Source organism: Mytilus edulis, chromosome 12 (assembly GCF_963676685.1).
Source record: "Mytilus edulis chromosome 12, xbMytEdul2.2, whole genome shotgun sequence".
Classification (NCBI taxonomy): Eukaryota; Metazoa; Mollusca; class Bivalvia; order Mytilida; family Mytilidae; genus Mytilus; species Mytilus edulis.
In genome coordinates, this window is record NC_092355.1 from 79541835 (window position 1) to 79569091 (window position 27257).

General features: G+C 32.9%; 2 protein-coding genes across 2 annotated transcripts in view; both read left to right on the plus strand.

Moving 5' to 3' along the window:
• LOC139497868 (uncharacterized) overlaps positions 1–27257 on the plus strand; it is a 215927-nt gene that overhangs the window by 96009 nt on the left and 92661 nt on the right. The window lies entirely within an intron of this gene.
• LOC139498140 (uncharacterized) lies at positions 956–22405 on the plus strand. Its single transcript, XM_071286470.1, has 4 exons — positions 956–1204; positions 15033–15263; positions 17273–17414; positions 21539–22405. The coding sequence occupies exons 1-3, from the start codon at positions 1062–1064 to the stop codon at positions 17364–17366; spliced, it is 468 nt and encodes a 155-aa protein (XP_071142571.1). The 5' UTR covers positions 956–1061; the 3' UTR covers positions 17367–17414; positions 21539–22405.

Consider the following 27257-nt stretch of genomic DNA (forward strand, 5'->3'; position numbering starts at 1 on the left):
ACCTATGTTGAAAGATGTGCATAGTATCAAATCATAAAAATACAAATGGATTAGTCTCTAGGATATCTTGTAAGATTTCAGCTGCTATTTTTGCTAAATAGGTGCAATTTGGGTACTCGGTGCAATTTGGGTACCGTTACATTAAACATAGTTTTTATAGTGCCTTAAAGGGGTCTCACTAATTAGCGACAAGAAGACTATTTAGCGACAAGAAGACTATTTAGCAACAAGAAAACATTTTTTTTTAATAGATATAAAGAAATTTGTATTTAATGGTTTTTTTTAGCTCACCTGACCTGAAAGGTCAAGTGAGCTTTTCTCATCACCTTGCGTCTGTTGTCCGGCGACCTTCGTCCTTCGTTCTTCATCCATAAACTCTTTTACATAAATCTTCTCCTCTGAAACTACTTGGCCACAATCATCATTGGGGTATCTAGTTGAAAAATTAGTGGCGTGACCCTGCCAACAACCAAGATGGCCGCCATGGCTAAAATTAGAACATAGGGGTAAAATGTAGATTTGTTGCTTATAACTCTAAAACCAAAGCATTTAGAGCAAATCTGACGAGGACGTGGTTCTACCTTGGGGTCCATATTTTGGTTTTCTTTTTGTTTTAAAAATAAAAAATTTAGTCATTATATAGTAATATGTATATTCATATCTAACATAATATTTATACATTTTGTACATGGAAATTGAAACCCTGTACCAAAGGGTTCGTTTGATACCGTGCAGTACCAAAGACGTACAAACTATACTGATTTATTAATCAAAGGTAAACTGAGATGCGTTTCAGATTCTAGCAACTGCAGAGGGCACATCATTTTGCGAGAATAAGACTGAAATGCTGACAATTCGCCTATCGCCCATATTGGGTTATGCTCCGCCCATTTATGCTAATTAGCTATTACCACGGAGACTCAGACAAACAAAGCGAAAAAGATGGTTTGTCTGATCTGCCAAACAATTTTCAGTTGGGGTATCTTAGTTGTGAAATTTCTTTGAAATGCAAGCAGACTGGTTTCAAATATTTCAGCGAGGGATACATTCATAATGTGAAAATGTTAAAACACGTCGCTGAGCAGACAGTTAACATCTCCGCGAAATGTCACAGAAGTCAGAGGAAGAACGAGATCCCACACAGTGTTGAGATCGATATAAATGGAGGACAGATAGAACTTTCCAACTGTTCATGCACTGTAGGGTAGGTTTATTTCAATCATGATTTTTATTTGAATGTCAATTCAGCTGTAATCATGTTCCTCTCAACCTTAAAAGGTGACGCCCCCTTTTTTTTACTCCAAGGCCATAACCACATCATGATTCTGTCTGTAACTCTGTTCAGTTCACAGGTATTTGGGGCATGAATCCCCCCTTTTTTGGACCTCAATAAGAAAAAATTGTTTGGTGTTTTTTATTTATTTACAATTTTCTACCATGTATATATATATCAATACCTTTTTCACTATCCATACGAGCTGCAAGTGTTTTTTCACTTGGGGCTCGTATGGATAGTAAAAAAGGTATTGTAATCGACTAGCAATGGATTGTTGAGACTTAATATATGTTTATACATTGTCAAAAACTGTAAATAAATAAAAAACACAAAACAATTTTTTTTTAGTGAGGTCCAAAAAAAGGGGGGTTCATGCCCCAAATACCTGTGGTTCAGTTGTATATTATATTTTGAAACTATCAAGTATCTGAAATTATAAAAATGGTCTGTCTCTTTTTTTCACAAAGAAGTATGTTCCTTTTGGTTAAGGGGAACTGTCCTATTTCTTTGTGATTATTATAATAATTAAGAAACAGTACCATATAAAAAAAAAATTGCTTATTTATGCATGACATTGATTTTGTCTATTGTAAAGGAAATACCATTTGATTTTTTTAGGTGGTGGGGTTGGGTGTGTGGCTAGCTTTTCAATTCTTTTAGAGCTCCCCTTTTCTGTATTAATTTATCCAGAGGTCAGCAGGGATGATTCTACTATATAGTTTAGGGCCGCTTAGCGGCCCTCAATTCGTCCAGCGGCCCCAAAAAAATGTGTGAAAACAAATTCCCAATTCAAAATTATTTAAAAATCGTTTTTTCCGGAAATGTTTTCGTCACCGATTCAGGCAGTTACAATTTTCCCCATTTGTCTTCAAAGTGTTTTAAGATCCGAATAAAAATGATGGTAAATGGAAGATTGCTAAGATAAGGTATGTTATCATAATTGTTATTAGGCAGCAACCATTTGATTTTCGGGGGGGGGGGGGGGGGCAATGTTTTTTTTTGGAAAAAAAAGTTTGTTTCCAGTTTTTGGTGAAAAAAATAATTTGTTTTGGACCCTGAGAAAACAAAATTGTTTGTTTCACCCTCAGCTGCCACTTTATGTAATGCTAAAATTGAAAGGAAAAATTTGTTTTCGGTTTGTCGCTAAAAAAATAGATTGTTTTTCGCCGATAGCGAAAAAAAAAGTTTGTACAGAAAAAAAACCATAGCCCCCCCAGAAAATCAAATGGTTGCTGCCTTTATATGTGGTTATCTGAGACGTTTCAGATTTTCTCAATAACTTTGTTCTCGTAAAAGCAGACCTTCAACTTAAATATGCTTGTAAAATACTAGATCAAATACTCCCATAGCATTTCCTTCAATTAAATTGAAGAAAATGCTATGGGAGTATTTGATCTCGTAAAAGCATATCGATAATAGACTGATAGATGCTTTTTGTCAAAATGGATCGTTTAAAAGCAGACCTCGGCATGGAGTAAAACTTGTAAATTTTGATAAATTTAATGGGCGCCGATCTCGTAAAAGCACATCGCCCAACAGAACCGGTTCTATAATATGTTTATAAAAAATATAAATCAAAATTGTTGCCTGGCTCTCAAATCAAAGTCCAACTGTCTGAGCATTTTAGAAAATACATGTTGATAGAGTCATGCATGATGAAATAGGATATCCTAGTGTTGTTCCGATGATCGGAATAAGTCGGAAATCAGTTGGTTGGGACTGGCGATGTCGATAATCGATTGGGATTTTGTTCAATCGATTGTCGTTTAAGTTTCCGGACTTTGAGCTTGTCAACTTCAGGTCCGTTTACTGTTTGCATTTCATATGCGCAGTCAAACAATATTTACAAAAAATATCAGTCGATGACAGTAACAATGTCAAACATCCTATAATTAAAGAAATAACTAATTTCCTTCTTTATAAACGTGACAAAAAGCATTTGCAGATTGATGGAATGGTATTTAAGATTAATAACTTTGTATGAAATACTTTCTGTCAATACCGGTACTTGTTACTTGAGAGCGTACAAATAATTCTGATTTGAGACAAAATAATTCCGTTGCTTCATTAAAACGTGTTGCAAGTTGCCTTTTATTAATGTGTCATCCATTTGTAACATAAAAAACGTCATATTCCTTTCCAGATTGCTTGCCAAACATCGTTTACTTTTGTAAATTTTCCGAAATTTGTCCGCCATTTATAGAAATATAAGAATCACGAATCGGATATGGTTCAACTATGTAAAAATTCCGCTTTCTCGCAATTATAAGTTCAGACGCATGAATGACACAATTGAAAGAAAATAATGATTACAAAAGTAATAAAAGCGTTCTACGTACACGAATTAACAGACATTGGCTTAATACCCATGTTTACTGTAAAATGCAAATGTATTGTTTTATTTTTTTTCTGTTAATTTTAAATTTCTTAATGTTAAAAAAAACTTTATATACCTTTTCCTAATTTGAAGCATTCAAATATTCATACAGCTATGTCATTGATTTTTTTTTGTGAGTTTCACCATTTAAATTTAGAAATGTTAGTGTCACTGATGGTAATTAATGTTGTAATTATGAGATAAAATATGTTCAATATGAATCTTGATTCTTATTAATTCATTGTTTTAAGTACAGCTCTTTGTAAGAACCAGGCAGGGTGCCATATACATGTGATTTATGAGGGTTTCAGATTTTATCTATAAATGGCCTAGAAGAAGCAGTAACTAAATACTACTCAAAAAATAAATGTGAGTGGGAAAAAACGAGTGGTTGCCATGGTAACGGACACTCCATTTTTTGGTTGTTAGACATAGTAAAATCTTTCAAAAATCAGCTAGATCACTACAATTCAGAGCCTGATTAGGAATAGAATCAAGCATTTTTAATTAATTTTCATATGTAACATTGATACAACTTTGTTTAAGCATCATTTTAGTTAAGATTGCATGTAAATTAAATTTGTAAATTTTTTGAAAATTTTTGTCAAAAAATGCATATTTTCAACTTTTCTGAATTTGGGATTTTTGCGAAATTATCAAATTTTCTATGGTGTTTTTCAGAAAAGAGCAACTGTGTATAGCATAGTTAGCACTATAGTTATGAAGTTTGGATACTACTTTACCAAATTAAATAGAAAAAAGCTTGGGACTTTCTTCAGTTTTATCACCATAGCAACCGATTTTTTCCTTGGAAACGGACTTATTATTTGCAAAATATTGCAGTTTTAGAGCTTAAATGTACCGAATTGTTTCATAACTGATTAAAAAATTACATTTAAGCATAAGCTTACTCTAAATTACCATCGTTAATAGTTGCTGACTTCAAAAGCTACCATGGAAATGCACATTACCCATAGAAACATCTATTTTAAAATGTATCAATAGAAATTTATGTAAAAAAATACATATATTATATATAGACGCTGTTTATTATCAAGTTGGAATATGACTGCATGCTTTGCTTCACTCACAGTCTTGTCTGTTCTTTTCAGAAGGTTCAACATATGTAATATATAATGAAACATTAAGATTAGAACCGAAGGTTAGGGAAAAAAAGGGGGGGGTAGGTTTATTTAAAAAAAAATCATACATGTAGATTTTTGAAAAGATAACGTTTTGTCGGAAAGCCTGGTTATGAATAGAATAATGATTATATTATGAATAGAATCAATTTTATTTTCAGAAATTTCATATACATGAATAATTCATCCATATAGCTTTGGTTTAGCTTCAGAGCTTAGTTAATGTTGCAGTTCAACCCCGACTTTTAGATTTTTTGTTAAAAAATAATTAAAAAAAACATTCATTTTTTTCGGAATCATGAAGTACGGGTATTTAGGAATTGTCAAATTTTCTCATGCATTTTTCCAAAAATTGAAAATATGTAAATCATGGCTAGCATTGTAGTTACAAGTTTGAATACTACCTGATCAAAAAAAAACATTGCGTGGTGCTCTCTTAAATTTTATCACCATGTTAACGTATTTTCTCCTTGGTTATTATTTGTTGAATTCTGCAGGATAGAGAATTCAATGTTCTCAACTGTTTCCAAACCTTTATGAAAAGACATGCATTGAAGCATATAAAAGCTATAAACTACAAACGTTAAGTAGTATTACAACAGTTGTCATGGTAACACATATCACCCATACCAGTCAATCAAATTATAATCATATAGTTTATGTAAAAAATTACATATAATTCTGTTAATAGTATTCAGTTTTCTAAGGGGAATATAACTGCATGCTTTGCTTTGTTTCACTCTCAGTACTGTCATCACTGTCTTTGCTTATTGAAAAGACTCAACAAATTTAAATATATACCCTGTTGCATTTTGGGGGAGGAGTGGAGGTTGAGTCGTTTTTGTTTGAATCTTTTATAGATCAGGATCATGCACAGCTAAGGTGTACATAATAATCATTAACTACCTCAGATATACTGCAAAGTTCAAATGTACTCTTAACTGATCCTAACAGTGTAATTCCATAAAATTAAAATAAACAGCGCATGTTACGCCCGTCGCTTTTTCTAAGAATAATAACTTCTCAGTGTCATCTATACTACTAAACGAAATACCTCATTTCGTGTGTTGCTTCCCCTCCTTCCACAATAAATTAATCATCATGCCTCGGTGTCCTAAAGGTAACATTTATAGTCGCATTTGTCATCCATTCTTATGATCATTCAGTTTGGGTAATTTTGGATAAAAACGAAAAAGAAAGCGTCCGAATATTTTCCCGTCATTTGACAAAACTTTAAGCCAGATTAGACTTCCAGTTTTGGTTTTTTATATTCTTTGACATACAAAGACTATGAATAAAGTATATAAATTTGCTTTCTGCTATCATTTTGAGTTCTAGCATGTATCATCCTTGCTTAATGTGTTTCAGTTTGGGTTATTTTAGGAGGGAAACGAAAATGAATAATATTTGCTATTCACTATCAATTAGTATACAGTGGCGGATCCAGAACTTTTCATACGGGAGGGGGGGGGCGCTGACTGACCTAAGAGGGAGGGGGCGTTCCTCTTATGCTTCAGTGATTCCCCATAAAAGCAACAATTTTCTTTCAACGAAATGGGAACAGGGCCCCCAGGCCTCCCTGAGATCCGCCTATGGTTTACTATCAACGGCTGTCACTGTGGATATATTTCTGTATGCTTACATACATTTACTATGAATAATATGAATAACTGTATTTGTTATAATTTACTATAAATTCCAATGGTTATCTATAATATGTTCAAAAAGTACAGAAAAACAGAAGGTATAAAAACCGGTATTTGAAAAATAGGGGGAGGGAAAAAAATGTTCCCAGTCCCTAAGTACCTTTTGACTTTTGATACCTCTCCTGAAATTCTCCAGTCAGTATATTTCCCCACGATTTCACGTTTGTGTTCTAGTATCACAAGTTCATGAAAACTAAAGGGAGGTTATGATTTAAGATATACACCCGTCACCAAAGTTTGATAACTGTTCAAAACATTGTCTGAAAACTGGAATATCCTCCCTTTTTATACGACCGCAAATACTGAAATTTTTTGGTCGTATATAGGTATAACGTTGGCGTCGTCGTCCGGCGTCGTCTTCTTCCGAAGACATTTGGTTTTCGCACTATAACTTTAGTATAGGTATATAGAAGTCTTTGACCTTTAACACAGGGTTTATGACCATAAAAAGATGGTTGAGATTGATTTTTGGAGTTTTGGTCCTAACAGTTTAGGAATTAGGGGGCTAAAAAGGGCCCAAATAAGCATTTTCATGGTTTTCGCACTATAATTTTAGTTTAAGTGAATAGAAATCTGTGAAATTTTGACACAAGGTTTAGGACCACAAAAGGAAGGTTGGGATTGATTTTGGGAGTTTTAGTCCCAACAGCTTAGGAATTAGGGACCAAAAATGGCCCAGATAAGCATTATTCTTGGTTTTTGCACAACAGCTTTAGTATAAGTGAATGGAAATCAATGAAATTTAATCACAAGGTTTATGAACACAAAAAAGAAGGTAGGGATTGATTTTGGGAGTTGAGGTCCCAACAATTTAGGAATTAGGGACCAAAAAAGGGCCCAAATAAGCATTTTTCTTAGTTTTTGCACCTTAACTTTAGTATAAGTAAATGGAAATAAATGAAATTTAAACACAAGGTTTATGAACACAAAAGGAAGGTTAGGATTGATTGGGAGTTGCGGTTCCAACAATTTAGGAATTAGGGGCCAAAAAAGGGGCCAAAATAAGCATTTTTCTTGGTTTTAGCACCATAACTTAAATAGAAATTTATGAAATTTAAACAAAAGGTTTATGACCATAAAAGGTAGATTGGGATTGATTTAGGGAGTTTTGGTCCCAACAGTTTAGGAAAAAGGGGCACAAAGGGTCCAAAAATTAAACTTTGTTTGATTTCATCAAAAATTGAATAATTGGGGTTCTTTTTAATATGCCGAATCTAACTGTGTATGTAGATTCTTAATGTTTTGGTCCTCGTTTTTAAATTGGTCTACATTAAGGTCCAAAGGGTCCAAAATTAAACTAAGTCAATAATTGGGGTTCTTTGATATGCTGAATCTAAACATGTATTTAAATTTTCGATTATTGGCCCAGTTTTCAAATTGGTCCAAATCGGGGTCCGAAATTAAAGTTTGTTTGATTTCAACAAAAATTGAATTCTAGGGGTTCTTTGATGTGCTGAATCTAAACATGTTCTTAGGTTTTGATTATTGGCCCAGTTTTCAAGTTAGTCCAAATCGTTGTCATGAAAGTTTTTCCTTCAAGATCAAATGGTCACTTTTAGAAATTTTTTCACTTAATCAGGTCATTTAAGGGCATACGATACAGTTTTGATCCTGTATTTAGTTCATGAAAATTTGCATATAGGCTATTTTTTACATGATTAAATTAAATATGTAATAAAAAAATATACCTTCATGTGCTACTTTTTGAGTAAAATGAGGTCGACATTTTTTACATTTGCCCAAAATTCAGATTTGTGGCCGTAATTTCTTTTTCGAAAGAAAGACATAACTTTTTTGTTATAAAAGATAAACACAAATTGTTTTTTTGTTAAATAATCGGTAATTTCTGTATTTTATAAATATCCTACAAAATATGCATTTTTTTATTCAGAAATAACTCATATTTATCAAATGTTCATGAATTGAGGAAAAAACGTAATTTTTTACTGCATGTTTATCAAAATTTAAAAAAATCCTCTATTTACAGTTTTATAAAATTTGGGTCACATAATCTCCCTGCAAAATGCAACAAAATGCCGTTTTGAAAAATAGGGGTCCATGAACTCGTTTTCAAATTAAATCAGTTTGAATGATAACTAGAGGCTCTAAAGAGCCTGTGTCGCTCACCTTGGTCTATGTGCATATTAAACAAAGGACACAAATGAATTCATGACAAAATTGTATTTTGCTGATGGTGATGTGTTTGAAGTTCTTACTTTACTGAACGATTTTGCTTCTTACAATTATATCTATAATGAACTTTGCCCATTAGTAACAGAGAACTATATTTGGTAAAAATTTACATATATTTACCAAATTAATGAAAATTGTTAAAAATTGACTATAAAGGGCAATAACTCCTTAAGGGGTCAATTGACCATTTAGGTCATGTTGACTTATTTGTAGATCTTACTTTGCTGAACATTATTGCTGTTTACAGTTTATCGCTATCTATAATAGTATTCAAGATAACCAAAAACGGCAAAATTTCTTTAAAAATTACCAATTGGAGGGCAGCAACCCAACAACCAGTTGTCCAATTCATCTGAAAAATTCAGGGCAGATAGATATTGACTTGATTAACAATTTAACTTCTTGTCAGATTTGCTCTAGATGAATTCATAGTTATAAGCCAAAAACTGCATTTTACCCCTATGTTCTATTTTTAGCCGTGGCGGCCATCTTGGTTGAATGGCCAGGTCATCGGACACATTTTTCAAACTAGATACCCCAAAGATGATTGTGGCCTAGTAGTTTCAGTGGAGATTTTGTAAAAGATTACTTAGATTTATGAAAAATGGTTAAAGATTGACTATAAAGGGCAATAACTCCTAAAGGGGTCAACTGACCATTTTGGTCATGTTGACTTATTTGTAGATCTTACTTTGCTGAACATTATTGCTGTTTACAATTTATCTCTATCTATAATAATATTCAAGATAATAACCAAAAACAGCAAAATTTCCTCAAAATTACCAATTCAGGGGCAGCAACCCAACAACAGATTGACCGATTCATCTGAAAATTTCAGGGCAGATAGAACTTGACCTGATAAACATTTTTATCCCATGTCAGATTTCCTCAAAATGCTTTGGTTTTTGAGTTATAAGCCAAAAACTGCATTTTACCCCTTTGTTCTATTTTTAGCCGTGGCGGCCATCTTGGTTGGTTGACCAGGTCACGCCACACATTTTATAAACTAGATACCCCAAAGATGATTGTGGCCAAGTTTGGATTAATTTGGCCCAGTAGTTTCAGATGAGAAGATTTTTGTAAAAGATTACTTTAATTAACGAAAAATGGTTAAAAATTGACTATAAAGGGCAATAACTCCTAAACGGGTCAACTGACCATTTTGGTCATGTTGACTTATTTGTAGATCTTACTTTGCTGAACATTATTGCTGTTTACAGTTTATCTCTATCTATAATAATATTCAAGATAATAACCAAAAACAGCAAAATTTCCTCAAAATTACCAATTCAGGGGCAGCAACCCAACAACCGATTGACCGATTCATCTGAAAATTTCAGGGCAGATAGATCTTGACCTGATAAACATTTTTACCCCATGTCAGATTTGCTCTAAATGCTTTGGTTTTTGAGTTATAAGCCAAAAACTGCATTTTACCCCTATGTTCTATTTTTAACCGTGGCGGCCATCTTGGTTGGTTGACCGGGTCACGCCACACATTTTTTAAACTAGATACCCCAATGATGATTGTGGCCAAGTTTGGTTTGATTTGGCCCAGTAGTTTCAGAGGAGAAGATTTTTGTAAAAGTTAACGACGACGGACGACGACGACGGACGACGGACGACGGACGACGGACGCCGGACGCCAAGTGATGAGAAAAGCTCACTTGGCCCTTCGGGCCAGGTGAGCTAAAAATCAGTCGAAAAATGCATCTTTTCCCGATATCTCACAGTTTGACGTCGCGAAAATAACAAATTACGTTAGCAACGCCATTACCTTTCCTGTAACTGTATCGTATGCCCTTAAGGTAAACTATAGAGTTCTAAACTCAGTGGCGGATCCATAACTTTTTGTAAGGGGGACGCTCCAGCCACACTTCAGTGATTCCCTATATAATCAACCAAATTTTTCCCACAAAAGGGGGCCCGGGCCACCCAGGATCCGCCTATGAAACTGATCTGTTTCTCGAATTAAACAATTTTTAAAGTATCAAACAAAGAAAAGTAACGCATAACGGGCATATCTCGGGAACATTTAAAGTGACGCCAACTAAATTCAAACTTGATCTCTGTTTTGTGGTAATAAGCATTGTGTATATGTTTCATAACATTTGGTTGAGGCAAACTAAAATTAGAAAATGACAGACATGCGTGAAACTTATGATATAACCCCCTTTTTTTGACGATCAATGCATTTGAATGGGGACATGCAATTAGACCCCCCCCCCTTTTTGTCCTGGGTTAGAAACCCCTTTTTAAAATGGCTGGATCCGCCCCTGCCAAATGACCCGTCCATGAAATCAAATGTAAATATAGAGAAATATAATTGCTTGTATATAATGTAAGAGTAGTTCGGGAGTAGACCAAGTGACCATATTTCTATTCCCCAGTCACCCTTAGGGGTTCTTTTGTGAAGAGCAGAAGCTCTTAAAGTATCAGTAGGAGACAAAAATCATTTTGAAACCGTTGTTGTTTATTATATTGATTGTCATTAAGCATAGTTTTAAATATTAGTGACTTGGAATAGCAGTTAAATTCATTTCATTTACATTTTTAAAATTTAAGGTTTTTGTTGCCATGACAACAAAAACAGGTTTTATATTCTACCTTTTGTAGTGGGTTCATATATGTCTTAAACTTTAATCAATTTAAGGCACAACACCAATTTCATGTTATGATTTTGTGACAAAGTAAAATCTTACCAGGAAAAGTAGTGCTATTCATGTGTCTTTCAACATTTGATAACATAGATTTTGTTGCCATGGAAACTGAAATGGTTCTAAAATTATTTTTTCTAAATAAATTTCAAATAATGTCTGTACTTATATCATTATTATGAACACCACCAATTGCATAATATAATCTAATGACAAAATATAATCTTACTGAAAATAGAAGGGAATTTCACTTTTTTACAATTATTTCAAATATGAGTTTTTTGTTGCCACGGCAACAGAAATTTGTAATATATCACATTTTTTAAGAGCTTTCTGTGATATCTATATTTAAATTATTATTAGGCACACTTTTTATTTTTATACTATTATTTTGTGACAAAATATAGGTTTTCTTGGAAAATTCACATTTTTTGAGATTTTCTAAAATAAGAGATTTTTGTTGCCATTGCAACAAAAAATGGGCGCAGATCCCAAAATTTTAAAAGTTTTTGTTAAACAAGTATACTTTGGATAGTATCATGCACAGCATCAATTAAGTAATTGAATCTGGTAACTGAAGAAATTAAACGATCTTAAGCCTAAAAAATCACAGTTTTTGAGAAATAGCAAATTTGCATTTATTTCACATTTTCACATCTATTATTTCATTTTATTGATATCGATTACTTAAATGTTGATAATATGATATGAAAATGTATGAATTGGTTTGCTCAAAACATATTTTGTTTTATTTTTATTGTCAATCCTAATAAAATATATTGACATTTGAAATTTGTTGATTTTTGACATATTTAGCCCTCCATTTTAGGTAAAAGTACTGCCCTGGTTACCATGGCAACCAGTACAATTTTTGGAAAAAAAGTTCCAAATTTTTTTTTCAGAGGTTAATCCTACTACTGTGATAAAATTTCATGTCTTTTTGAAAGGGTCATGAATCACCCTCTGCCTGCATTTTACAAAGAGCTGTACTTAACTGCTAAATAGATAATTATCAAAGGTACCAGAATTATAATATAGTAGTAAGTACACCAGAATATGAAATGGAAACAAAAGATCAAATATGAATATATAAACTCTGTAATGATATGGATATACACATTAGACAAGTACAATGAGACTAAATGCATGATTTCCTTTAAAAAAAGAGGACAAGGTGTTATGACCCGATTATAACCGATAGTCGGTTGGTTGCTGTCAACCGATTGTAATAGATAATCGGTTGGTAATTTCAACCGATTATCCAACACTAGGATATCCACACATTATGGAACAGGTGAAACTTGATACAATTTCCGTTTTTCCAGGAAAATAATATTATTTCATCATAGATTGTATGCGGAAAAAAATCCTAATTGGATGAAAATTCCCAAATTTCATGGTCAAGGGACCCATTTGAAAACAACTGGAATCATCCCTGCGGTCAAAACCAAGTTATATGCTTGTTTCCTACTTCTTCGAAAATTATAGGGCAGGGAGGGATTTCCCCCTCCCAATTTTTTAGGGTTTTACATGGAGTCCATCATGTCTATGGGAGAGACAATTTTTACCATTTTTGGCATGCCCAGTCTGCTGTTTGCTTTATCACAACTCCTGTGCTACCTTGTTTACAATTTTCATCCTATCTCCATGATTATTATTTATTTTGGGGTATTTTTTTTATATTTTCATAATCTGTTATATAATCATGAGTTGGGATTCAGGAAAAAATTAATTCAGTTTTGATCAATGATAAAACATGTTCAAAAAGCCTAAAAGTTTAATATTATGAGACATCTTGTGCATTTATGTTTTTTTTTATTTACAATATTAATGTTTGTTCATAATCTGGTGTAAGATGGGAACGATGCATTGAGACATACATTTGTATAATATGTATATATTTTATATTCAATATCTTCACATGCAATATATCATAATGATGTAGGCTCAATATACTTCCTGTCAGTGTTATATATCTAATGATCCATTTTGGACAGGTTTCGAAACGATTTATAACAATTTATTAGATTTGGTTTGGTGTCCAGATTTCAAAATTTTTAACCTTTTGTTTTTTGGGGGTTTTTTTTTGGGGGGGGGGACTGTTGAGGGTACATGCATGTGGACCCATATATATCCTTGTCAAGGCAAACAATCAAATTGTAGGATTAAACAAGATTATCCACTAAATTCCTTAAATATACATAATACATTGGTATATAAATATTTGAATCAGAAAATAAGAAAAGAAAACTGTAGTGGTAGCCTTTTAAAAGCCACGTGATGAGTACCCTTGGCAGGGACGAAACAGTTTTTATCTTTAACTTTAATTTTATGAATTTATGTTCTAATATATCAATTTAAATCAATTTTCATTATATGTATAAATATGAATTTAAAATAAAAATAGAAATGAATGCATTGAATATGACTTGAACACTTTCACTATTTCATTACTGACAGTAATTGACCAGGTAGAGAGTGGTTTTTATAGTAAAATTTCAATTGACTAGTAATTACCACTAGCATGGTCAATACTAGTATTGACCTCTTTTTTGCCAACCTTGTACATGTATTTATTGTTGAGCCTGCGACTTTTATCGCAGAAAGCTCGATATAGGGATAGTGATCCGGGGGCGGCTTTAGCCCACTTCTTAAAAGCTTTATATTTAACAAGGTGGAAGACCTGGATGCTTCATACTTTGTATATAGATGCCTCATATCACAAAGTTTCCGTTATTCACATGTCCTTGACCTCATTTTCATGGTTCAGTGACTACTTGAAAAAAAGTTAAGATTTTTTTGTAATATTAAATTCTCTTCTTATTATAAGTAATAAGATAACTATAATTTGGTATGTGCGTACCTTGCAAGGTCCTCATGCCTGTCAGACAGTTTTCACTTGACCTTGACCTCATTTCATGGATCATTGAACAAGGTTAAGTTTTGGTGGTCTAGTCCATCTCTCAGATACTATAAGCAATAGGTCTAGTATATTCAGTGTTTGGAAGGACTGTAAGATGTACATGTCCAACTGGCAGGTGTCATCTGACCTTGACCTCATTTTCATGGTTCAGTGGTTATAGTTAAGTTTTTGTGTTTTGGTCTGTTTTTCTTATACTGTATGCAATAGGTCTATTATATTTGGTGTATGGAATGATTGTAAGGTGTACATGTCTAGCTGGCAGGTGTTATCTGACCATGACCTCATTTTCATAATTCAGGGGTCAAAGTTAAGTTTTTGAGTTTGGCCTTTTTTTCTAATTCCATATGCAATAGGTCAACTATATTTGGTGTATGGAAATATTTTATGATCTTTATGTCAGTCATGCAGGTTCTATTTGACCAAGACCCCTTTTCACGGTTCATTACTCAGTGTAAAGTTTGTGTGCTTTGGTCCATTTTTCTTAAACTACATTTATAAGCAATACATATAGGTCAACTATATTTGTTGTATGGAAGAATTGTTAGTTGTACATGTTTTCCTTGCATTGTTCATCTGACCTTGACCTCATTTTCGTGGTTCATTGGTCATTCTTTAGTTTTCTTGGTTAAAATGTTAAGTTTATGTGACAGTTTCATAATAACAATGAATAGTAAAGAATGCGAGACATTTTAGGTTGTGCACTCTTGTATATTTTGTCATGAAAATAACACATTTCATGTTTCTGTATTTTATTACAGTTTGAGTGGATGCTGTTCCCAAATTGTGGGCTTAATCCAAGGATTAGTTCAATGGCAAATGATGGGTCTTTCAGAGCCACCTGCAGAATTATGCTGCACTAGTTTACCACAGCAATGGGGGAAGCCACGTGGGAAAGAGATTAAAGCTGTTCCTGCTCCAAGCATGATTATTGTCAAACCAAAGATGGACAGAAAAAGAAAGCCATTGAAAAATTCATTGATTGACAATAGGTAAGAGCAAAGTAATAAAAAACAAACATGTAGTGTGAAAATTACATATTGTTTTAATGACTACCTGCTATGCAAAGGGGGAATTAAGTCTACCTTTGTCCACACTCTTATATTGTTTCTATTCTCTGACTCTAGTTAGCATCAACCAAATATTATGTACAACTTATACATAATGCTCATTATCACAGAAGGGGCCTCAGTGGTTTAAGTAGTTACTACTGTAATCACTAGCCAGTCAACACTGAGGTTGTGAGTTTATACCCCGCTCGTACGGGTGCACTTGACTCCAATCTTATTGACTATGATGTCAGTTTTCCTATTGAAGGTCGGTGGTTTTCTCTGGGCACTACGGCTTCCTCTACCAACAAAATTGTCCACCACGAAATAGCCTTAATGTGGTGCTTAAAAGTGGCGTTAAAACACAAAAAATCAAATCATTATCACAAAACAAAAAGTTTCGAACTAGGTGGTGTCACTTTTCCCTTTCTTGAGTTATACCCCTTTATTGATAGAGAGATTGCAAAATCTGTTGTTTCTGTTCATAAACTTAAGTCTCCCTCAGCATTATATTGTATTATGAACCTCAAACATGATGCTTAGCCTTATTTTCACAAAAGTTAACACAGATGAAGTTCTAGTTTGGATTGTGTCACTTTTAATTTTCTTGATTTTTGGCCCTTCATTACATTGTATGTAAACACATTTATAAATCTGTCATCTTATGATATATGGATAATATCTGTACAGTTTATTTACCATGCTTTGCAATATAATTTAATGTCGTCTGCAAAAGAGGGAATGAGATACCAGAGGGACAGTCAAACTCATAGTTTGAAAATAAACTGACAAGACATAGCTTAAAACAAAATTAAAGATATCAGAAAAATAAAAGTACAGAAGACACAACATATAAAACTTAAGACTAAAGTGCTCCTGAAAGGTATAAAGCAGATCCTGCTCCACATGTGTAAGATAGTTTAAAACTGACATAAATAAGAAGTGTAAAATTTCAATAAACTTTATTTCTGTAATCATGTAAAAAAAAAATCCATCAGAAGATTTTACGACTACATACTACATTGTATAAAGGGATGATCATAATTTATTTTTCCATAAAATCAAAATGAAAAGCACAGATTTTATTTTTATAGACTTGACATGGTAAAATACAATGTAGTGTGTTCTTTTTAATAAATATGGAATAACATATTACATTTAATTACAAGAATTTTTTTTCATTAATGTTACGTATATATATAACATGTACAAAATGTATATAGCTCTTCTATAAAAGCATGCAAAACAAAACTATGATTGACTTGCTTGCTATGTTTGCTTGGCTGTTTGCAAACAATAGGTAGATGTAGTTTCAGTCTGTTTTTTATATTTATTGGGATTTCATTGGACAATTACAGAGTTTTCGAAAAGTGGTGGTCCTCCGGATTTTACCACCAAAATTTTGCATAGTACTGACACAATTTCAGTATTTTTCAATAGAGTTAATAGTGAAGACCAGCAGATTTTCTTCAAGGACCACCAGGGAAAAAAGATTTTGCGAACTATGCTAAATTAAAATTGACATGCAATGTGGAACTTAATCTTAAAATGAAGTGTATGTTTATTGTCCAATCAAATTCAAGTATATAGTTACAGACTGAAACAGACTACCTAACTTTGGTGTACCAAGATCCAAACAAATGTAGCAAGCCAGTTAATCAAAGGTTTGCTTTGCAGGCTTTTATAGAACAGCTGTAATGGCACTTTACAGTATGTCATATCATTTTCTGTGAGGTTATATATATATGTTCCATTTTCAACAACAAAATATAGTGTAACTTGATTGTCTTCTCTTAAGTCTGATCATATTATTATTAAGTAGGTTAAAAACTGCTCCTCTAAATGCCATAGATGTGCTCCTAAATGTACATGTAAGTTTAATTAACAATGTCTTAAATTGTTTGTTCGAAGTACAATAAGTAATATTTATAAAATAATGTCTATGATTGCAGGAAGATCCAAGTAAAAGAATCAGATATTTCATATCTGAACAGCTTAACAGGTTATCCTATCAGCTACCTAGCACACAACACAGCAGTCATGTAGGACATAAGTTATGGACCCTTTCCACTTGGAAGTGCATTAAGTACTCAAGTAAGTTAAATTAAATTATAAACAATACTTTTCTAATAATTTGTATATCTTGTTTGGTTTTATTAAAAATTGATATATTTGGGTTCTTTAATATGCTGAATCCAACGGTGTGCCTAAAGGTTAAATTTAAGTACCGTTTTGATAAATTGGTCTACATCATGTAAATTAAGGTCCAAAGGATCCAAAATTAAACTTAGTTTGATTTCATCAAAAATTGAATTCTTGGGGTTCTTTTATAAGCTGAATCTAATTGTGTATTTAGATTTCTAATTTTGGGTCCAATTTTCATATTGGTTTACATTAAGGTCCAAAGGGTCCAAAACTAAACTTGGATTGATTTTAACAAAAATAGAATTCTTGGGAGTTATTTGATATGCTGCATGAACACATGTATTAAGATTTTTAATTATGAACCAAGTTTTCAAGTTGGTCCAAATTAAGGTCGAAAACTAATCTTCAACAAAAATTGATTTCTGGGGTTCTTGGATATGCTGAATATAACTGACCCCCAGAAACCCACTCTGATTCTGCCACTGTGACTGTGAATTAAATACTTGTAATCTGTACATGTCTTTTGTTTCAAGTTATTGGTTGAACTAGTGCATACTATACTTAAATGTTTAATGCAATATGATAATGAGGGAGGATAGGAGGGGTCCTGATCCTGAAAATCCTAGGATTAAAAACATGAAATCCCTAGGTCCTGAATTTAAAGTAAATGAATTAGCTAAATTTTAATTTAATTGATAATATGAACAGAAACAGACACATGTTCATTGTACTAAAATACATGTTATTATTTTCGGCTAAAAAATTGGTTTTTGAAAAGTTGTCAGAAAACAACAAACATTCCAAATCTGGTTCACATGTCCAAACAAGGATAAAGGTACTTTTTGTCCAACTATTTTAAACTTCTTCACAGAACCTATAGTACGCTCAACATGAACTCGATGTGCAGCAATCTTCTTTGTTAAAAGTGCATCTGCTTGAGTCATTTGTAATCCAGCATTAGCAAAAGGTGGGATGTTTAACTTTAGTTTGCAATCTTCAACTTCTTTATGAATATTAAAACCCTTGTCTGCCATAATACCATCACCTTCCTTGATATGACCATGCTGTACTAAGTTTTGTAACATCTTCTTTAATCCCGATTGTTCAAATATATCTTTGTCTGATATAGCACCAGAAAATAAACATGATGTAAATAAAAGTGACCCTCTTGGATCTACTGCAACTAAAGCTTTTAAAGTGTTTGTAGACTTGTAATTTCAATATGACTGTGACTGTGCATGCAGAGAAGAAGGCTTCTGTATTTTGATTTCAGTACCATCAGTAATTGCCAAATTACTAGGAAAATCCTTTTTAGCTGACCCGGCCCGAAGGGCCAAGTGAGCTTTTCTCATCACTTGGCGTCCGTCGTCCGTCGTCTGTCGTCTGTCGTTAACAATCTTCTCCTCTGAAACTACTTGGCAAAATTAAACCAAACTTGGCCACAATCATCCTTGATGTATCTAGTTTAAAATTTGTGTTTTTTCACCCAGCCAACCAACCAAGATGGCCGCCATAGCTAAAAATAGAACATAGGGGGAAAATGCAGTTTTTGGCTTATAACTCAAAAACCAAAGCATTTAGAGCAAATCTGACATGGGGGTAAAATTGTTTATCAGGTCAAGATCTATCTGCTCTGAAATTTTCAGACGAATCGGACAACCTGTTGATGGGTTGCTGCCCCTAAATTGGTAATTTTAAGGAAATTTTACTGTTTTTGGTTATTATCTTGAGTATTATTATAGATAGAGATAAACTGTAAACAGCAATAATGTTCAGCAAAGTAAGATTTACAAATGAGTCAAATGACCAAAATGGTCAGTTGACCCCTTTAGGAGTTATTGCCCTTTATAGTCAATTTTTAACCATTTTTCGTAAATCTTAGTTAACTTTTACAAAATTCTTCTCCTCTGAAACTACTTGGCCAAATTTTACCAAATATAGCCAGAATCATTATTAGGCTATCTAGTTTAAAATTTGTGTTTTGTGACCGGGCAAACCAACCAAGATCCACTACGGCTAAAAATAGAACATAGGGGTAAAATGCAGTTTTTGGCTTATAACTCAAAAACCAAAGCATTTAGAGCAAATCTGACATGGGGTAAAAGTGTTTGTCTGGTCAAGATCTATCTGCCCTGAAATTTTTAGATGAATCAGACAACCCATTGTTGGGTTGCTGCCCCTAAATTGGTAATTTTAAGGAAGTTTTACTGTTTTTGGTTATTATCTTGAATATTATTATAGATGGAGATAAACTGTAAACAGCAATAATGTTCAGCAAAGTAAGATTTACAAATAAGTCAACATGACCAAAATGGTCAGTTGACCCCTTAAGGAGTTATTGCCCTTTATAGTCAATTTTTAACCATTTTTCTAAAATCTTAGTTAACTTTTACAAAAATCTTCTATTCTGAAACTACTGGGCCAAATTTTACCAAACATAGCTAGAATAATTATTAGGCTATCTAGTTTATAAAATGGTGTTTTGTGACCGGGCAAACCAACCAAGATGACCGCTATGGCTAAAAATAGAACATAGGGGTAAAATGCAGTTTTTGGCTCATAACTCAAAAACCAAAGCATTTAGAGCAAATCTGACAAAGGGGAAAATTGTTTATCTGGTCAAGATCTATCTGCCCTGAAATTTTCAGACGAATCGGACAACCTGTTGTTAGGTTGCTGCCCCTAAATTGGTAATTTTAAGGAATTTTTGCTGTTTTGGGTTATTATCTTGAATATTATTATAGATAGAGATAAACTGTAAACAGCAATAATGTACAGCAATTTAAGACTCAAAAATAAGTCAAAATGACCCCCTAAGAAGTTATTGTCCTTTATAATCATGATAATCAATTTTTAACAATTTTCATAAAATTTGTAAATTTTTACTAAAATTTTCCACTGAAACTACACGAACAAGTTCATTATAGATAAAGATAATTGTAAGCAGCAAGAATGTTCAGTAAAGTAAGATGTACAAACACATCACAATCACCTAAACACAATTTTGTCATGAACTGTCTGCTTCCTTTGTTCACATATACTAAGGTGAGCGACACAGGCTCGTTAGAGCCTCTAGTTATAATTTTCAGGCATATTTTAAATAATTATGTCACGTGGCGGCCAAATACATACTGCTCCAAACCTTAAGTACATGAAATTTATCCAGTCACAAAAAAGTGAACTCGTCTTGTGTAGATATTTGAAATCTGTATCCCAAATCTGTAAAGTCCAAATTATTTCTCAATTTACATAATGTAAAAAATAGTTGGTCCTTGATTTTAATCTTTATCTTCATATTGCAAAAACTGCATTAAATTCAGAATTGTTAAAGCCACAGTTATATCTCAGCATTTTATCATCTTTGGTGAAGTTTTCTGCTGAAAAGATCGACCTTTCCCTCTGTTGATAAATGTTATGTGATTTCCTGGGTGCATTATGTAATGTTAGCTTTTCATTATCTAATATTTTTCTTGCAAGGTCTCTCTCCAAAATCTCCTTTTGCACTGTTAGAGACAAACTATCAATTGGGTCAGCCCCTGAAATATCAAAAAAATTCAATAGATTCTTATTAGTTTTAAATATGTTTGTTAAAGGAAAACAAAATTTGTGTTTGTCGCATGCTAAGGCTCCAACCATTCATATGTTGTGGTGGGGCATATATTTTCTTTATTTGAAAAAAAAGTTGGAATATGAATTTCTTGGATTTTTTTTTAGTTTCACACAGATCAGAAAATAATTTAATTTTGGATGTAACGTGTCTTCTGATTTGATGACGGTGTTTTGTCTATCAGCTCAAATGATAGACATAATTTGGTCATGTGAGCGTGATGTCATCAACTTTTTTTCATGGTTTACGCCGGTTTAAATTGGAATTTAGAATTAAATTATAAGAAAAAACTGATATATTTTATCTGTCTATTTAAAATAACATAAAAAAATGTGGTGCACTTAAAAATAAAAAATTCAGTGTGCACCATTTTTTTTATGTTATTTCTTCATAGACAGAAAAATTATTGCAGTTATTCCTTAAATATTAAAATTAGTAAAATTTTAACAATCCCCTTTCTTTTTAGGCAGACTTTTATTCAGAGAGAGATAGTTCCAGTGGAAACCGTTTGTGGAGATTAAGTTTTTCTGAAAGAAAATGGTCAATCTGTTTTATCAGAAAAATACCACCTTTTGATAGACACTATTTCAAATGATGAAGTAAGAATAAAGACGAACAGACCAGAGAACAATCTCAATGTGAAAAGAGGTTCAAGGAAAGAGAAAAGAGAATAACAGCATCAAACTTTCACAGAATTGTCAAAAGAAAAGCTGCAATTAATGACAAGTTCATTCTTTCCATAATGAAGCCAAAGCCTTTCACTAGTAAAACAACATCGTACGGAAGAAACAATGAAATAAAAGCAAGAAACTTATATGTTCAAACTGCTGGCCATCATGTTCATGATTGTGGGTTTGTAGTTAACCCGAGGTACCCTTTTATTGGTGCCACTCCAGATGCCAAAATATGTGAGAATGGTGTAACTGGAATTATGGAGATTAAATGTCCATTTAGCCAAAGAGATAACCTAATCACTGACGCAATGCATGGTGCAGACTTATGTTTAGAGTTGTCTGAAAATGGACCTAGATTAAAAATCAATCATGATTATTTTATTCAGGCAGAAGGTCAATTACTTGTAACAGGTTCTCAATTTTGTGATTTTGTAGTCCATACAAAAAAAGGACATCTATATTAAAAGAATTTATCCAGACAAAGCTGTAATGCAAAACATTCTTAATAAATTTGCAGACTTTTATTTTATGCATGTACATTTATAATTTGATTCAGTGTGTAAGAAGTTTCTTGCAGGTAATTCAGTCCATGTTTGACAAAAAAAAATCATTTATAAGAATAGTTGTCTCATTGGCAGCATATCACATCTTCTTATTTATTTACAATGTATGAGGTGAAAAAAAAAATGTACAATTTATAAATCAGAAAATAAATAAGAAAAGCATTACTTAAGGAACAAAATATAAGCTGAAAATTTGTATATGTTTAAGAACTCCTTATCAAGATATTTGATGTTAAAAAAATGGCAGGGAAAGGATTTCTCTGACTTTTACCTTATATATTTGGTATGAATATTATTTGGGTCACAAATAGAAATCTTCAGGTTGCTTAGATTTTGTTAATGATCATTAAAATATTTCTGTGAAAAGAAAAGTGGGTGTGATGGGGCAAAATATTTAACCCTGTGTCTAAGGGGAAACGCAAGACGTTCAAAAATTTGACGTGTAAAACCAAAAATCTCACCCTAGTAAATTTTATGGTGATTTTTGGAAAATTGACGCTTTCAGCGGCATGTTTCCGATATTAGTGAATCGAACTTCCATTACATTTCTCTGTCTTCCGCACTTGGTTCGTATTTACTTTCCATTACATTTCTCCGTCTACCACGCTTGCTTTCATATTTACTATTTCACATACAAACTGCAATTTGCTTGTATTATAATTTTTGTGTAATAATCAACTGGGAACCAGTTTACATACCTCAGGTGCTTCTTATTACCAGAAAGATCGAAGTGTACCAACCAATGTTGTTAAGATCCTCATAAATCTATTTTTATAACTTTATTGATTATGTGAAGTAAAATTAAAACATTGTTAAAACATTAAAGATATAAAATTAATCGGGGAAAACTTGATAGTCTTTTCTTTTTACAAACAACTGCCTTTTTTATAAGAAAATGTAAGGTGTCTGTGTCGGTCCACTTTCTACTGGTTATAAGACAGATCGAAGTACCGGAAACCCGACTCAATCTTTGTTTACAAAGTTACAACAGTAGAGTCTGTAACAGACTGTATCTGTATGATATGTGAATAAATTGTCGATATCGATGCTGGCTTTAATTCAACGGTTTTATTGGCGGGGCGGGAGAACAGATTTGAAGCTCTCTACGTTTGATGCGTGCACAACAGTGTTGTCTAGCTGATTTGGCGCGATCACTGTCTTACGATTTGACTAGATGTCGATTTAACCAGGTACCGATTTGACTTTTTCTATTGGTGCCGATTTGACCAGGTACCGATTTGACTTGTACCCTATTATTAAGGCCCTACAGTGAGTTTGAATATTGTACGGTGTTTTACTTGGCGGAATGTCAATACACTCACAGTAAGAGTTATTCTTTACTTGCTTTTCCACAATAATTGTTGCATGGTATTCTTTGAATTTCTCGGCAGATATGGTTCTCTTTGAACATGCTTTTAAGAGGAATTCGTCTGGTTCAATAGCGTGAATCAGCCCCTCAACTTCTTTGTACATAAATACTAACTTTAAATTGGCTTCAAAGCCTTGTTCGTCCTTGTCTGGAGATCTTGTTGTAGTTCCAGTTTGACAAGCATTTTGGAGACTTATCCATCCTCTTTTGACTTGTAATCTCTGGTGATAAATTTTGCTGCTTGACATGTTTATTTTTGTTACCGAGTAGGGGTCGAATACGATAGATCCATATTAATTTGTGAGATCAATTCCTAAAGGTCTAGCTAGTTCCTTATCCAATCTGACACAAATTTCAATAACTGGAATGCCACCCAAGATGAATATATGGTGACCCTCTATAACAGCATAATTACTTGGAATTGTGTTTAATACCATGATGGTTCAATGGCATAAACTTAAATGGAGACAAAATTTAACATGAAAGGTTGTGGATTAGTGTAAAATAAAAAACTAGCTTACTATGATATATGGTTAAAGAATGAATATCAAATTATATGGGTCATGGGCAGAGTTGTTATAAAATATCAATATGACAGAGAAGTGGTTTCAAGTTTCATATAAAGGGACCTGAGTGACATGAAATAAAACAAGAACTATCTTTAAAAAAGATATCCGACGTATTTAAATTTGAGTATATGTTTAAAACTATCATTTCGATAACCGTCAGAACCACAATGGCTTAATGATGCAGGACCTCTTTAATAAAATCTCCATCTAAATGTAACTACAAGAAATTCTTGACTAAGCCTGGTTATATTAAGGCAATAATATATAAGAATATTGCGATGACACCTAAAATTTTTATTTGTCAAATAATCTAGTGCAAATAAAAAGAAACAAATATACATTTACTACTGTTTACATTAAACTTAATTCATGGTTAACAAAGCTAGAAACTATTGGTAGTATAAGTAGTATATTTCTGTTTACATTCACCAAAACCCCGCGGAAATCTCACATGCGTAGGTGCGTTCGTACAACAAAGTTTACATAAAAAATTATATAATTGTCCCGAATAAACAGCTGTCATGGATGCAAAGGGCTATTGGAGAAACAATTATTTTAATAAAAAAATAAATCTTTGTAAGATCTAGTTCAAATATTTATGGATTTTCACTTGCTTTCCATCACAATATAATTTTCGAGACGTTTTTTCAAACACAACCAAATCACCCACCAAAACAGCATTTTGTCCAATCACAGAAAGGATTTTCGAGCATGCGTAGTCTGTTGCCATAGTGAAGCGTCTGATACGGTGCTTTTTGTCCGCAATTTGCTTTTTGTCCGCTTTTGCTTTTTGTCCGATTATTTTGCTTTTTGTCCGATACTTTTGCTTTTTGTCCGTTGCTTTTTGTCCGTTTTGCTTTTTGTCCGATAATTTTGCTTTTTTTCCGATACTTTTGCTTTTTGTCCGTTGCTTTTTGTCCGTTTTGCTTTTTAGCTCACCTGGACCATAGGACTAAGTGAGCTTTTCTCATTTTCTCATTATTCGTCGTCGTCATTAATTTTTACAAAAATCTTCTCTTCTGAAACTACTGGCAAAATTAAAACAAACATGGCCAAAATCATCCTTAGGGTATTTAGTTTCAAAAAAGTATCCGATGACCCCGCCCAATAATTAAGATGGCCGCAATGTCTAAAAATAGAACATCGCATAAAATGTAGATTTTGGCTTATATATCTGAAACAAAACCATAGAGACAATCTAACAAGGGATAAGAACATTTCACCTCATAAAATAATGTGGACCAGTCAGAACTTTTCATGTGGGACAATATGAGCTCTTAATTTAAAAAAAAGTGGGACAATCGGGAATAAGCCCTACAAACTTGAGCAATTCTAAAATAAACACTGTTGATGTATCTCTTTTAAATTTTCTATTAAAAAGTGTTTTACATTTACGAATGCACTATATTGTATCTGTATCTAAAATATTAAACGCATTTATTTCGTTATAGAAATTAAGTAAATGCTTAAGTAACCATTTTATTACTTTTCCCCCTCTTTTCGAGTTTGTCAAACAAAAATAAACTACTTTGTTGAAAATGCTGTTGTGTTAACCAAAGTTTCCTTAATCTTATTACTTGAATAACCTCGAACTTCCTCGTCATTTGGATATAGTTGCTAAATAATTCCGAAATGTATGGATTAATATAGTTTATCTAAATAAATCGCTACACATGTATTACGTAAACTTTGTGATAGTGTTCCAAAAATGAAGTTTGTTTGTTTGTTATATTTGTAATATTTGTAATGTTTAAGAAAAATAAAGTTGTTGGAAATATGACGAAAATATTACCAGACTTAAAAAAGTTTTTTTTTAACTGAAATGTTGCAAAATATTTTGGAGCGACTGTCAATCGGCCATTCGCATATAAGTGCAAATGGTGACTATATATTATTAGCGGGAAGGAGAAACTGTGCGTTTAAGCAATAACATGTCGTAAATGTGTGCACTTCCACATGTAGCAAACGCCGACACCATTTAACATAATGATAAAACTATTCAAACGAGAAAACCATTGATTTACAAAACACTATACGACAAACAAATACAGAAACAAACAACAACTATTGAATTACAGATTGAAACTCCGTTCCTGGCTTATTCGTATGATTATCATATATATTATTTAGCGCAGTTAAACATCAATTTAGAATTTCAATAACGAAACCATCACTCAAGGATTATTTGATTTGATAAATTTCTAAACTATTCTAAAGTTTCGAGCATATAAAAAAGAAGATGTGGTATGATTGCCAATGAGACAACTATCCACAAAAGACCAAAATAAGACAAACATTAACAACTATAGGTCACCGTACGACCTTCAACAATGAGCAAAGCCCATACCGCATAGTCAGCTATAAAAGGCCCCGATAAGACAATGTGAAACAATTCAAACGAGAAAACTAACGGCCTTATTTAAGTAAAAAAATGAACGAAAAACAAATATGATTAAGATGATAACACAATGTTGACTGCTGTACCCCTATTTTTGACATTTTTACCTACTATGTCTGTTTGTTTTGTTCACGCATCGGTGACTATATAATGGAATTTGATGCGACTGTCATACAAGTGAGAGGTTTAGCTAGCTATAAAACCAGGTTCAATCCACCATTTTCTACATTTGAAAATGCCTGTACCAAGTCAGGAATATGACAGTTCTTGTCCATTCGTTTTTGATGCGTTTTGTTATTTGATTTTGCCATGTGATTATGGACTTTCCGAATTGATTTTCCTCTGAGTTCAGTATTTTTGTGATTTTACTTTTTATGTAACACATAAACAAACGACAACCACTGAATTACAGGCTCCTGACTTGGGACAGGCACATATTTAAATAATGTGCCGGAGTTAAACATATTAGCGGGATCCCAACCCTCCCCCTAACCTGGGACAGTGGTATAACATTACAACATAAGAACAAACTATAAAAATCAGTTGAAAAAGGCTTAACTCATCAGATAGACACAAATACAAGTGGACGTGGCCGGGTACTTATACATCCCG

What these genes read in the sequence shown, in the direction of transcription:
- LOC139498140 (XM_071286470.1), top strand. Translation starts at nt 1,062, where the DNA reads ATGTTAAAACACGTCGCTGAGCAGACAGTTAACATCTCCGCGAAATGT. An exon ending in AACTGTTCATGCACTGTAGG is followed by an intron (nt 1,205 to 15,032) that starts GTAGGTTTATTT and finishes ATTTTATTACAG; the next exon opens with TTTGAGTGGATGCTGTTCCC. An exon ending in AATTCATTGATTGACAATAG is followed by an intron (nt 15,264 to 17,272) that starts GTAAGAGCAAAG and finishes CTATGATTGCAG; the next exon opens with GAAGATCCAAGTAAAAGAAT.